General features: G+C 42.3%; 2 protein-coding genes and 1 long non-coding RNA gene across 23 annotated transcripts in view; 1 reads left to right on the forward strand and 2 right to left on the reverse strand.

The window, feature by feature from the left end:
• The window catches only part of rbms3 (RNA binding motif, single stranded interacting protein), a 261,466-nt gene that overhangs the window by 231,264 nt on the left and 15,631 nt on the right, over positions 1-14,571 (reverse strand).
• LOC147833450 (uncharacterized) overlaps positions 1-14,571 on the forward strand; it is an 85,586-nt gene that overhangs the window by 18,542 nt on the left and 52,473 nt on the right. For 2 of the 11 annotated variants that reach the window (XM_087287861.1, XM_087287862.1), the window contains one exon: positions 14,398-14,494. The exons of the other annotated variants lie outside the window; for them this stretch is intronic. In XM_087287861.1, the coding sequence (XP_087143987.1) occupies positions 14,398-14,494 (97 nt within the window). The remainder of the gene's footprint in view (positions 1-14,397; positions 14,495-14,571) is intronic. 11 annotated transcript variants of the gene reach the window in all.
• LOC147840374 (uncharacterized) lies at positions 1,518-11,715 on the reverse strand. The gene is made up of 3 exons (XR_015512004.1): positions 9,357-11,715; positions 5,117-5,823; positions 1,518-4,024 (listed from the first exon to the last, which is right to left on the reverse strand). It is a non-coding gene; the product is annotated as an uncharacterized LOC147840374 (long non-coding RNA).

Consider the following 14,571-nt stretch of genomic DNA (forward strand, 5'->3'; position numbering starts at 1 on the left):
ACGGCACAGCAGCGTAATGACATCATCTGATTAATATTCAATTATCCATGTGAGCAAAATTACATCAAATTAGCAGTAAACGGCTTGTTAAATATGACACGCAATAACTTGACATTTGTTGTGAGCTGCAGGCTTTACACTTTCATTTGTCAAGACAAGAGTATTCATCATGTATTTCAATGCAAATCAATGTATTTAGTTCTACATTTAGAAAAGATTTTCTTTATTATAGTACAGTTTTTTAATCGGTGTAAAGAATAACTGGTTGTTTCCAAAAGCATTTTGATATTGGTAAAGGCGTCTGCAACTTTTGTGAAGCATCAAATCACTGGCATATTAACTGTCAAAACATGTTTATGACTGAATAAATGTATTATTGCTTTTAAAAAAAGTCACATAATTGTGCATTTCTATTATACACAATTTGTACTAAAGCGATCTAAAAAGTTCATATCAATAAGTTTTCTCTTTGCACCACCAGGTAAGAGTCTTTGCACTTTCATTTCGAGGGTGCAGATTGCATACGTTTTATTAATATGTAAAACTTTATTTATTTTATTAATGACTATAACTTTATATATATAGTTAAAAACTACTATTTTCCCAAGTGTATATAACTTTTACTGTAAGAAAATATCAGAATTCAATACATACTTTCTGTATTATCTTTGCTTGAACTGAGCCGATCTAATCCCGTTTATATGATTTGAACCTGCTCCCAATCAGGTTTGACCTAGCAGATCTGTTGCCATGACAACAACTCTCGGATCAGCTTTGAAGAACGAAACGATCCTGGATCGTGTCAAATCGTCAATATCCAAATCCAGCTAACTGAGTAATCCACGTACGAAGAACAGACCCCAGCTGAGAAAGAAAACATGCAGTCCTGAGACATGATTAATACAGGAAGTCTTTTTTCACTATTGACCAATGTTGGTAAATAGAGAAAAATTATTTGCAAGCAACTTTTATCATATTCTTTTCCCTGAATCTTATTCTTGAAACACAATATAATCAATGAAAAGTGTCAAGTACAAACCGTAGACAATATTAGTTAATTTTTTTATCTTAATTAAATATTTTTGTTATCCATGAATTTTCTAAAATTTCTGTGTGGAGTTTGCATCTTCTCCTTGTGTTGGCATGAGTTTTCTTCAGGTGCTCTGGTGACACCCACAGTTCAAAGACATGCTGTGTAGGTGAATTGGGTAAACAAATTTGGCTGTAGTGTATGAGTGTGTGTGAATGGAGGAGTATACGGGTGATTCCCAGTGCTGGGTTGCAGCTGGAAGGGCATCCGCTGCGCAAAACATGTCCTGGAATAGTTGGTGGTTCATTTCGCTGTGGCTGGCCCTGATAAATAAGGGAAAAGCCTGAGCAAAAATTTATGAATATTATTATTACTGTTATTATTAATATATATTTATATATATATATATATATATATATATATATATATATATATATATATATATATATATATATATATAATTTTTTTTTTTTTTTTTTTTTTTTTTTGAATGACCATACTCTGAGTTCCAAGAAAAGTTTTTGATGTGTTTTTTAAAAGGTAAATAGGTGTAGGTTATACAAAGCGTTGTTATTTGCAGAACTCCTCTATTAAAAAAAGTAAGGCAAAAAAAAAGTTCTGAAAGAGATCAAGCCTCCACCAAGAAATGTAAAGTAATACAAAACTAAGTATCTAAGTAACGCAACTAGTTACTTTTTGGGGAGTAACTAAATACTTACTTTCTAGAGTAACTTTCCCCAACACCGATGAAAAGCAATTTGTCAAAATTGTAGTAAAGATTTTTGGTGGATCAAAAAGCATTCACATTATTATAAAATACATTATGATGACAAGCTAATGCAGCAAAATTACTGTTTAAAGTATCACTAAACTTCAATATTTAAACCTCATGATTAAATACAAATGGATGGAACAACTGCAAAAGAAAGAAAAAAAAAGAATCACCTTTTTGACTAGGCTGGCTATGACCTGTTTTATACCACTAGATACACAAGACTTAAACTGATTTTAAAACCGAGCGAGAACACAGACATACACTTTGGACTGTTTCAGCTAAATTTTAAGTTATAATCCTACATTACCTGAATAAGCCTGACCTTGAGACAAAAGACCAGACGATTATAGCAACAGTTTTCAGTAGTGGCATTCAACAGATGAGGAAAAAGGTGGTTCAGAGTGGTCCTTTTTAAATAATCAATTTCAATTATTCGTATGATAACTTTGTGTGAGGAACAGACCGAAATGTAATTTGCCATTCTCTAAAAAACTGCTCTTTAGTAGTTTCTAGCAATCTTTATGTGAAAAATAGCTCACATCTCAAGTTCAAATCTCTTGCAAAGGTTGACAGCCCTCACAAAAAAAAAATGGCTTAAATTTCAGTCACAAAATGATCCTATTTGTGTGATATTGGGAACAGGTCATGTCATGGATACCTTTATATCTTTTATGTATCTTGTTTCTGTGAATATTCCCAATATCCCATTATTTACTTGTATTATATTATAACCAGTGGGCTAGAAAATTCATTTATTCCAAAAACAATGCAATGGCCTGACAAGAGGGCAAGTAAATAATGACAGCATTTTTTAGTGAACTCCTTGTCTACCGATTGTGTTTTTTCAACCCGTGAACACAACCTGATGTGTGATGGACAGTGTTCTGTCTGTTTTCAATTCCATGTTGTTTGTCCACCCACTCAACGTAATTATCTCTCGAGATATTTGTGTTTGCCGGACACAATGTGATCATTCACACAAATAATCAGTGTTGAGTCTCGGTGTAATGTCAGCGTGGCCCTGTCTGCTTTAAACGCTTGATGGAAACGTGTAGGAGTGAAGGGAATAGAATGACCAAAAAAAAAAAGAGAGTAGAAGAATCCAATTATTCGTGCATAATAACAATTGTGCAGTATATATGCGGGCGATTGCCAGCACGTTCTAACCCAGCCCTCGCTGTCTCTCCTACTGTCTAAGTGCCAATTATGGTACAGGCGGCGGACATCCGCTTGAGCCAGGCCTCTTTCCGCTAGACCCATTAGTAGTTGTGCCGAGCATGATAGTGCTGTTTAGTCCAGCGCTGCACCATAAGAGCACCAGTACACACACACACACATGCATGCGTGCGCTGATCGGGTTTCCGAAGTAGATGGCATGCTGTTCTCTTGCAACATCATTAAAGCAAGGGTGGGGATTTTCCTACAGCTCTGTGTGTCTATAGCACAATGCGGTCGTATCACTGTCCTCTTCTGGAATGCAGCAGTGTTACCTGAGAAAAGCCTGCGTGCGGCGGGGTGGAGAGAGGGAGGGATGCATAAACGATTCGGAACGGCGACTAAGTCAAAGAAAGGACCCAAAAAAGGACATGTGGGAGAGAGGGAGAGTACATGAGAGGCAGGCCCCTGTGAAGTACCTCTTGTTATTAATAATTGATTCTTTGAAAAGACTGTGCAGTTTAATTGGTGGTAAGGGGTGATCCTGGCGCGCACACACACACACATACACACACCTCTGGGAGTCTCTTTGCAGCTGGTTTCCAGTAACGCAGGCTCAACGTGAGGGTGAGAGAGCAATGATCTACTTGAGAGAGATAGAGAGAGAGAGAATGCATTTGAAATTGAAACCTACCTGGAACGACTCTAGCTGTGTCTGCAGTCTGCAAGGAATTCACTCCAGAGCACTGGAAAGTGTACACCTTTTCATATCAGACAGCTTTCATACACTGAGAAAAAATGATTCATTGGATTGACTACATTTTTTTTTTCAAGGTGAGTGGTTGCAAACTATTTATATGGGCTAAAATTAAACAAATATAGTAATATTCTACTTAATTTGTTTGTATTTAGCCTATATACATTGTTTGCAGCTACTTAAAAATATTTAGTAAATCCAGTGAATCATTTTTTTTTCATTGTACTATTGTGCCCTGAATCAGAGGCCATGACCCCTAAGGAGGTCACACACCAGGGGCCTCATGTACGAAGACTTGCGTGGAAATCTTACTAAAACATTGCGTACGCACGAAGCTGTAAATGTGCGTACGCAGAAAAAAAATCAGATGTATGAAACACTGCGTACGCCGAATCTCACGCATATTCTTTTGTACATCTGAATGAACGTGAAACTGAGCGCAACATGCACGAGCACAAAACCCCTCCCTGCCTCCTCCCCCGTATGAATATGCTAATGACTATGCTAATGGCAAAACCCAACGAAAAAGCAGCGGCAAAATCAAGCAAAAAGAGAAACTTTGAACAGAATGTGAAATGGAGGTGCTGCTTTCGGAGGTAGACCGGAGAAAAGCGGTGTTATTTGCAAGTTTGTTCTCCGGAATTAACAACAAAAGAAAAAAATAGAGTGGGAGAGTTTAGCTGATACGGTTACCACAGTTGGGTCTGAACATCGCACTGAGTGCATTTAAAAAAGAAATAGTGTGGTTTATAACTGAAAAATGTTGCGATACCTTAAGCGGTCTCAGTGGCGCACCTCATAAGAAGCATGAGATCATGCACAGACATACTCGAGCGTAAACTCGGCTCGAATCCAGCGTCTGATAAATTCTTTCTTCTTTTTTCCCCCGCTACATATCAGATTTTGCCCACTATTCATCAAGAGAAAGACAAGTAGGAATCATCAATAAGTTTGTGCATCATATTTTATTTGCACATTTATTGAATGGAAATGTTTCTGATTCACGCATGCAAATTCATCTTCAGATAGTGTCTTTATAGCAATGTGTGTGCGGTAGATCGCTCAGATTACATTGGGAAAACAGGCGACTGCTGCAATTTGCGCTTTAATGTTTAGCTGGTCAACTGTATGGTATGGAAATCTTACATACCTACTATATGAACCCGTCTCATACAGCTGCCATTGCAAGGCTCAGACACTTTGTAGAGAAGAATTTAACACAACTGCCTCTAGGAGTCGCCAATGGAAATAAAACAGACACGCACAAAAAATGTGCGTACGCCTGCCAGAAAGCTGCCGTGAACCTGCGCACATTCCCACGTTCAGTTCATTGTTAGTAAATCCAAACGTGAGCGATTCTGAGCGTGAAACCTGGCGTACGCAAAGTTTTTGTGCGTACGCAGCGTTGATACATGAGGCCCGCACATTCGCATGTTGTTTAAAATTAAACTACTCAGATGGCGCTCTGTGGCACGGCAGAAATATGAACGGTGTCCTGAATCGTGGCTGGGTGCCGCTGACTTGCCGCGCCGGAGTGTGTACCCTGATAAAAACCTATGCTTGGAATTCTGAAATGTATGGTGCTGCGTGGCGTGACACTGCATGTTGCCAAGCGGCGCTTCTGGTGTGTGACCCCCCCTTTAGGATTCACTTTGGTGACCACTGCAGCTGGACTTCATTTGACAAACCCATTAGTCAAATAATGTACCCAAAATGAAAATGCTGTCATTATTTATTTGTACTCATGTTTTTTCAAACCTGCATTACATCTTTATAACAATAGTTCAGTCATAATGACATTCATTCATTTATTTTCTGTTCAGCTTAGTCCCTTTATTAATCTGGGGTCACCACAGCAGAATGAACCGCCAACTTATGCAGCATATGTTTTACGCAGCGAATGCCCTTCCAGCTGCAACCCATCACTGCAACATCCATACACGCTCATTAACACACATACACTACAGACACTTTTAGTTTACCCAATTCACCTACTGTATGGCGCATGTATTTGGACCTGGAGGAAACCCACGCGAACTTGCAACATGAACATGCAAACTCCACACAGAAACGCCAACTGATCCAGTCAGGGCTAGAACCAGCAACCTTCTGTCAGGGTTGGTGATGGGAAATGGGGAAAAAGGAGCGAGGACTCAAATGCAGGGAAATGGGATTTTATTAAATAATAAAAATAAAATAAAATGCAAAACAAACTACCCCAAGGGGGAAAACATTAACAAAACAATTACATACACATACAAACAGGACTGGGCAGACTGGCAAGGATGAGGACTGGAAAACCAACAGGACAAGACTTCATACAACGACAAAATGTGATGACGAACTGACACAGGACAGCAAAAGTGAGGGGTATATAAACTGTAGAAAATTAACACACAAACAGGTGAACACAATTAACTAATAATGGGTTAACAAGGAGGGTGGGACAAGACAATAGACGGGAGAGCGCATGACACAGAGAGACAATACAAGCCATGCGCTCACATAACACAACAAGAACATGCAGCCAATGAGAGAACTCATTAACCGCATGTTCATGACAACAAACACAACACTGAAGCACACGACAAAAGCACGTGACCACAATGTAAACACCGAGCCACGTGCTTTGACAAGAGACGCAAGACACGAGCACACGATGAATGAAAACTCACCATGCGCTCACATATGCAGCATGCATGCTTCATCCCAGCGCCGACCAAAACCGAAACCAACAAGACTGAGACGCTGGGAATGAAACACCATGCTGCTGACAGACGAAAACACAAACACGAGTACAAGAGCCCACGCGTCTGAGGGACGCAGAGCGCGCACGCGGCCACGTCAAGCAGGAGCGCGCACACTCTGCGTACACCCACGACGGCGCGCGCACACAGAGACAGAAACAGGACCAGACATGAGTAGCGTCAAAGATCCGCCACCAAAACAAGAATTTACAAGATCAGAGTGGCAGAACCCTGACACTACCCCCCCCCCAAAAGGGACGCCACCTGGCGTCCCTAAAGGGAACATCCAACAAGGTACAAGACAGACAAGAAACACCACAAGACAACAAAACAGGCAACATCAACAAACACAAGACAGGGAGGTGAACAGGCAAGACATGAAGGGGGGGAGGGAGGGGAGCCAAGTCAGACCCAACACGACAAACAAGGGAGGGATGGGAGGGCAAGACAAGAGAGGATCAGTCCAGGGTGGGACCGGAGGAACTGTCCAGGGTGGGTCCAGCGGGTCGAGAGCCCTAGCAGGGAACCAGGGTGGAGCCGGAGGGTCCGTCCAGGGTGGAGGAAAGGAACACCAGGGAGGGGCAGGAGGGACGACCCAGGGAGTGTCTATGAGGGGAAACAAGACCAGAGGTCTGTGGGGGGCCGGCAGGGCAAGGAGCCGGGCTGGGACCGGCAGGGCAAGGAGCCGGGCTGGGGACGGCAGGGCTAGACGTCTGGGTGGTGCCGGCAGGGAAAGACGTCTGGGTGGTGCCGGCAGGGCAAGGAGCCGGGCTGGGGCCGGCAGGGCAAGGAGCCGGGCTGGGGCCGGCAGGGCAAGACGTCTGGTTGGGGCCGGCAGGGCAAAAAGCAGGGCTGGGGCCGGCAGGGCTAAACGTCTGGTAGGTGCCGGCAGGGAAAGACGTCTGGGTGGTGCCGGCAGGGCAAGGAGCCGGGCTGGGGCCGGCAGGGCTAGACGTCTGGTAGGTGCCGGCAGGGCAAGGAGCCGGGCTGGGGCCGGCAGGGCTAGACGTCTGGTAGGTGCCGGCAGGGCAAGGAGCCGGGCTGGGACCGGCAGGGCTAGACGTCTGGTAGGTGCCGGCAGGGAAAGGAGCCGGGGTGGGGCCGGCAGGGAAAGACGTCTGGGTGGTGCCGGCAGGGCAAGCAGCCGGACTGGGACCGGCACTGAGCGGCGCTCAGGGGCTGGAGCCGACACTGGAGGGCGCTCAGGGGCTGGAGCCGACACTGGAGGGCGCTCAGGGGCTGGAGCCGACACTGGAGGGCGCTCAGGGGCTGGAGCCGACACTGGAGGGCGCTCAGGGGCTGGAGCCGACACTGGAGGGCGCTCAGGGGCTGGAGCCGACACTGGAGGGCGCTCAGGGGCTGGAGCCGACACTGGAGGGCGCTCAGGGGCTGGAGCCGACACTGGAGGGCGCTCAGGGGCTGGAGCCGACACTGGAGGGCGCTCAGGGGCTGGAGCCGACACTGGAGGGCGCTCAGGGGCTGGAGCCGACACTGGAGGGCGCTCAGGGGCTGGAGCCGACACTGGAGGGCGCTCAGGGGCTGGAGCCGACACTGGAGGGCGCTCAGGGGCTGGAGCAACCCTCGCAGAAGAGGCCTTTCTCTTCCGCCTCCGCTTTTGGGTGCGGGTTAACCCTTGGGGGCTGGACATGGACCAGGAGATGGTGCTGGTGGTGGTGGTGAGAGGGGTCCATTCCCCCTCCAGGATCTCCCTCTCCATCCTCAGACAGGAATAGTCCACCACCTCCCAAAACGTCCATGTCCTGATATCACCCAGCTCCTCCCAATCGAATGGCTCATCCAATCCAGCCAGAAAGATGTGGATGAGGGTGGTCTCACTGAACCCAAGCCCCCGGACTGCCTCAAGAAGATCTTCGGCGTAGATGCCAAAGGGGCGATGGTTCTGCCTGTGAGACAGTCCTCTGGCTGGGGGTTGGTCGATGGGTCCTTCTTGCTGGGAGCAAGCTGGGCGCAGAAATAGTCCCATTTCCGCTGAGTCCTCTTTTTGGTCAGTTCGTACTGTCAGGGTTGGTGATGGGAAATGGGGAAAAAGGAGCGAGGACTCAAATGCAGGGAAATGGGATTTTATTAAATAATAAAAATAAAATAAAATGCTAAACAAACTACCCCAAGGGGGAAAACATTAACAAAACAATTACATACACATACAAACAGGACTGGGCAGACTGGCAAGGATGAGGACTGGAAAACCAACAGGACAAGACTTCATACAACGACAAAATGTGATGACGAACTGACACAGGACAGCAAAAGTGAGGGGTATATAAACTGTAGAAAATTAACACACAAACAGGTGAACACAATTAACTAATAATGGGTTAACAAGGAGGGTGGGACAAGACAATAGACGGGAGAGCGCATGACACAGAGAGACAATACAAGCCATGCGCTCACATAACACAACAAGAACATGCAGCCAATGAGAGAACTCATTAACCGCATGTTCATGACAACAAACACAACACTGAAGCACACGACAAAAGCACGTGACCACAATGTAAACACCGAGCCACGTGCTTTGACAAGAGACGCAAGACACGAGCACACGATGAATGAAAACTCACCATGCGCTCACATATGCAGCATGCATGCTTCATCCCAGCGCCGACCAAAACCGAAACCAACAAGACTGAGACGCTGGGAATGAAACACCATGCTGCTGACAGACGAAAACACAAACACGAGTACAAGAGCCCACGCGTCTGAGGGACGCAGAGCGCGCACGCGGCCACGTCAAGCAGGAGCGCGCACACTCTGCGTACACCCACGACGGCGCGCGCACACAGAGACAGAAACAGGACCAGACATGAGTAGCGTCAAAGATCCGCCACCAAAACAAGAATTTACAAGATCAGAGTGGCAGAACCCTGACACCTTCTAGATGTGAGGCGATTGTGCTTGGTGACATTCATTTTACCAAAAAAAGAAAACACTAAAAACATTTTTTTTACAATAAGGTTGTATTAGTTGCTATGCATTTGAGCAATTCCAGCGTTATGTTTGTGACATTTGCTGTAAAAACTGAAATAAAAATTAATTCACAGAGAAAGTATATGTTAACTTTGTTAAAATATAGTTTATATTTTCCAAAACAGAGTTATGGCAACAGAAATTTTATGTATTTTAAATGGGGAAAATAAACATACGTTATGGATGTGAACAAAAAAAGTTTGCACAGAAATACTGTGAATAAAACTGCACAACCCATAAGAAATAATGCTAATTGTAAGGATAAGAGTTGTCTCTATAAAACAAACATGAGTTTGTTTATTTTATTTATCATTTTTGCAATTTTGCATGAGGAAAAAGTTTCGTTTTGGATGTGTGAGATGTAAAATTGGCACTGATATTGACAAAGACATTTTTGGGTATTTTTACAGACTGTAAAATTCAAGCCTAAGCAAACAACAGAAAAGTGTTTCACTATTTTGGTAAAAATTTTATTTTTTCATGGAAAGGTTGCCATTCACATGAAATTGCTCATTTACTAACATAAACAAACAATGAACAATACATTCGTTACAGTATTTGTTCATCTTAGGTAATGTTAGTTAATTGAAATACAGTTGTTCATTGTTCATGTTAATTCACGGTGCATTAACTAACAAGCATGAATTTGAATGTTAATAATGCATTAGTGCATGTTAAACTATGGTTAGTGAATGCTGTACAAGTATTGTTCATAATTTGTTAATGTTAGTAGATTTATTAACTAATGAAACCTTATTGTAAAGTGACCAAACATGATATTCTTGAAAAAGGAAGAACTAAAAGGTCTTGAATGAAATTAATCTACTTGAGAGAATGCTGCATATAAGATATTTAGACTTATTTTCCAAGAATTTGTCTACTAAGAATGTGTCTTAAGTGTACAGTATTTTGTCTTAATATGCTGACATATTGCCATTTGATTAAACTAAAAAGGAGTTCAGAACAAACAAGTGAGATCAAGTGTGAGATCTATCAAGTCACACCTGCTGTTTGTGCAGTCTTCTCAAGTAAATGCGTGCTATATTGATAATTAAGTATTTTTTCTGAAACATGAATATGTAATGAACCTATATTTATATCTATTACTTTTCCAATACATGCCTTTTTAGATTCAAAAGTGCTACATATAATTCCGCACAACTTAATCCTTTATTTAAATTCAGCATGGTAAAAAATTCACTGGAAAATACTATTATTTTGTTGTTTTTAAAGATTTTTTTTTTTTTGCATGAGTAGAATAAGGTATGGTAAATCAAATGTAACTTGACATTACTTATGCACATATAGTGACCTAAAAGCTTTAAAATTTGCCTTAAACACATGGATGTAATTCATGCGTAGAGAAAAATTACAAAATATTTTCAAGTTGTGTTTACCATAGACCTTATTTTTCTCAGACTGTTGTAAATCCATAGGAAAAGTGGCAAAGCAGTCTTCCAGGTTTTCACATCACCGATGTGGGACTCAATAAGAACATAAATTTAAGTCTTCATCGCATAAAACCTTGATACGTCTTCAGGAGGTTCATATGGACTACTTTTATGGTTTTGTAGCAAAGAAAAAAAGGGGAGCAACACTGTAAAAACTGCTGGCTTTCACAATAAATTTGTCTTGGGACAACATGAAAAAATCAAGTTAACTTATTAGTTTTTAACATTTAAGTAGATTGAACATAGAACAATTAAGTTGTTCCCCCCCCAAAAAATTAAAAAAACTCAAGAATTGTTGCATCAGATCACTTTAAATAAGTAGTTTGAACAAGCAGCTGTAACGGGGAGACTGACATGGAGGGATCCATTATGCAGTATTTATTAGTCACACTTTCACTCAAACAATCAACACGCACAAAGGTGCGAACACACAACAACAATAGTAATAAAGGTCTTAAGGCTGGTGGCTGACAGACACAGAGTGATTTACCAGGCATGGGTCAGAGGCAGGCAGCGTGATTAAGAGTCTGTGTATCAGGCTTGGGTCAAGGGCAGGCAGCGAGTATCAGAGTCCGTGTAACAGGCTTGGGTCGTGGGCAGGCAGAAGGCAAAGCAGAGTCAGAAACGTGCTGGAGTAATACACAGGAGATCAGGCAGGATATAACACTCAGTAATGCTGGCCGGGGCTGAACAAGACTTCGCAAAGACTGAGTGTTTGAGTGCGGCTTATAAAGGGTACGTGGGTCATTAACTGGATTCAGTTCAGGTGTGCTAGATCAGTGTAAGTGGATGATGTAATGCTTAGAAGTCCGGAGATGGTGGCCTCTGCTGGCCAGCGAGGGGAGTGACTGGGACCGAGTCGGTGACCGCAGCAAACAACATTTTATATATATATAATTATTTTTTAGGGGTTTTTACTTTTATTAATAGAACAGTGGAGATGTTCAGACAGAAAAGTGTGCGGAGTAGAGATAGAGGGAGGTTTGGCAAAGGACTTTGAGCCGGGAATTAAACTCGGGTTGCTGCCGCTAGGCTAGTGTTGTCGACAAATGCCTTTTTTTGGGTGTAGAGAAAGATTGGGGTTGAACAGCATAAATATTTTTCAGACATCCTCCCTTTATGAACGACGTACTGGTTTGGAACAAAAAGATTTTACATCATTTACTCATCCTCATAGGTTTTAATTTTTGGTCATTTGTTCCTTTAAACCTGGAACATTTTACGCAGCAGTAATTCTCATTAAAATTTTGACTGATACAAACAGCGACAGGAAAAAAAACCAAAAAAATCAGTTTCTGTACACCATGCTGTCCATGATCTGACCTTCTCAGCATATTGGATTAATTCCTAAGTCAATGTTGAACACAAACCAGCACCACAATGGAAACAGTGAGGTATTTACAACAGACACTCAGCCATATATTCAAAAAAGGAACACACTCTTGACAAAGACCAGAGCCAATTTGACCAGATAACATCTGTGGAGACCAGAGGAAGCTTTTCCTTTTGTGCAAAGACCAGAGCTGCCGCCTGTGAGAACTCTCGGCTTTGAAGCTTCTCTGTCCTATTACACTAAAACCTGCTCTGGAGACCAGATTTGCCTCAGGTAACGCAGGTTCTTTCCTATAATCAACAGCAGCACTGCGTCCCCCATTAGGACCTTTAATAAAATTCTCTGGAAAAAAAAACTAGTGTGACGATCCTTTGGCAAAGCTGAGATAAAATTTAATTGCTTGAAAAGCTAAAAGGCAGCGGAAAAAAGGATTAGGAGTGTGTGCACGAGATGACGAAATATCAGGCAGGTGTGACAGAGAATGAAGCCAAACTGCGGAACTCTGTGTGGTTTGAAAAGTTTGAAAACCAACTGAGGTCTGAAGTGTGGCTTAAAATGGACCTACAGTAATTGCGGTTATTTGTGCACAGTGTGTGAACATCACTTTTGATGGCCATAAAAGGACATAATCGATATAGAAGATACAGCTTTCATGGCGATGCTGCGTGTGAGTGTGTGCTTATCTTTTCATCTCTACTTTAGCTCTCGTGTGCCTTTGTGCTGTTAGCCATGATAATCTGCAGATCTGGATTTGCCCACCCTGCTGAATTATGCAAACCCAGCTCAGCTCAGGCGTGAGGAGTTTAACTGGGCTGGCAGTGGGAGATAGACAGCTTGTGGCCTTCCTTTTGAAGGAAAGAGGAGAGCTGATTTGATATATTGCTCTAAGTTTATACCATCCTTCATCTACGTATGTATCTTTATGTCTGTCTACCTTTGCATGTGCCTATGTTTTCGATGTACTGGCCATTTTGTAAAAGTACCATGAAAATACTGTGTTTTTTTAGACATGTAACATCTTAGAATAGCATATTGAAGTAAAGATTTGGTATTTAGTATCATTGTATATCACAATATGTTTAGTACAAGTACAGTATTTCTGGGGTAACATTTTAGTCAACAATTGTGACAAACAAATTATTTTGATATTAAATTGATCTACTAATTGGTTATTCTATCAATTAATTAGCAATAATTATAATTCCTTACATTTTAAATAGTGTATTTCTGGACACTCAAAGCACTTTACACATTTTTGGAGGGAATCTCCTCATCCACCACCAGTGTGCAGAATTCACCATCAGGCCAATTCATCCTGGCCAAATTTGGCCAGAATGCTGTGGTTAAGCCCCTACTCTTTTTCGAAGGACATCCTGGGATTTTTAATGACCACAGAGAGTCAGGATCTTGGTTTACCGTATCTCTCACTGAGCAGTATAGAGTCCCTATCAATATATTGGGGCATTAGGACCCACACAGACCGCAGGTTGAGTGCTCCCTACTGGTCTCACTAACACCACTTCCAGCAACAACCTAGCATTCCCATGTGGTCTCCAATCCAGGTACTGACCAGGCACAGCCCTGCTTAGCTTCTGTGGGCAACCATGTGAGAAGCTATAGTAGGCTTTGATTAATTATTTGTGACCCTGGACCACAAAACCTGTCAAATGTGTCTTTTTTTTTATTGGGATTTATTCATGACATGATACAGCTGAATCTGAGGGTCATATGATATATAAAGGGAATGATGGATATCCTCTACTGTACTTTAAATTAATACAAAGACATTTGCATTGATCGTAACTTTTATGAAAAAGTGCAGACACTTTGGATCAGGCACCATTTAGCCACCTGTACCATTTTAAAAGTTTTGATTTGGCGCCGTTAATATAAAAAACCCAAACAGTACTCAAAGTAAAGTGATCTGTCTAATCAAATTTAACCTTAACCTATATGTTGCTTTGTTCCTTGTACATAATGCATGGTATGAACCCCATTGATTGTATGCATCTGTCTTTGAGTTCTAATTCACTTTGTCCTGACCAAGATATTTAGAAATTCATGTCTTCTGTTTCATCAATGAACTATCCCTTTAAATGTGATATCTTATATCTTCATCTCAACATCAGACCTGCTTGTTCTTGCTTTCTGTAATTCCAAGGTTGAGCTGCAGTCGTTGGTCTTCTGTGAATTCCTCTAGCAGACCATCTGCAGTGCTCGATGCTGTGAGAGTGCTGTGCATCAGGGAGGAGAGGCCAGTAAGTGAGCAGGCCCATTAGGCTCTGAGTGTGTGTGTGAGATATGAGATGCTGCTCTTAGACAGTGATAGGCTCAT

This window comes from Danio rerio, chromosome 16 (assembly GCF_052040795.2).
Source record: "Danio rerio strain M-AB ecotype USA chromosome 16, GRCz13ab, whole genome shotgun sequence".
In the NCBI taxonomy this organism is placed as follows: Eukaryota; Metazoa; Chordata; class Actinopteri; order Cypriniformes; family Danionidae; genus Danio; species Danio rerio.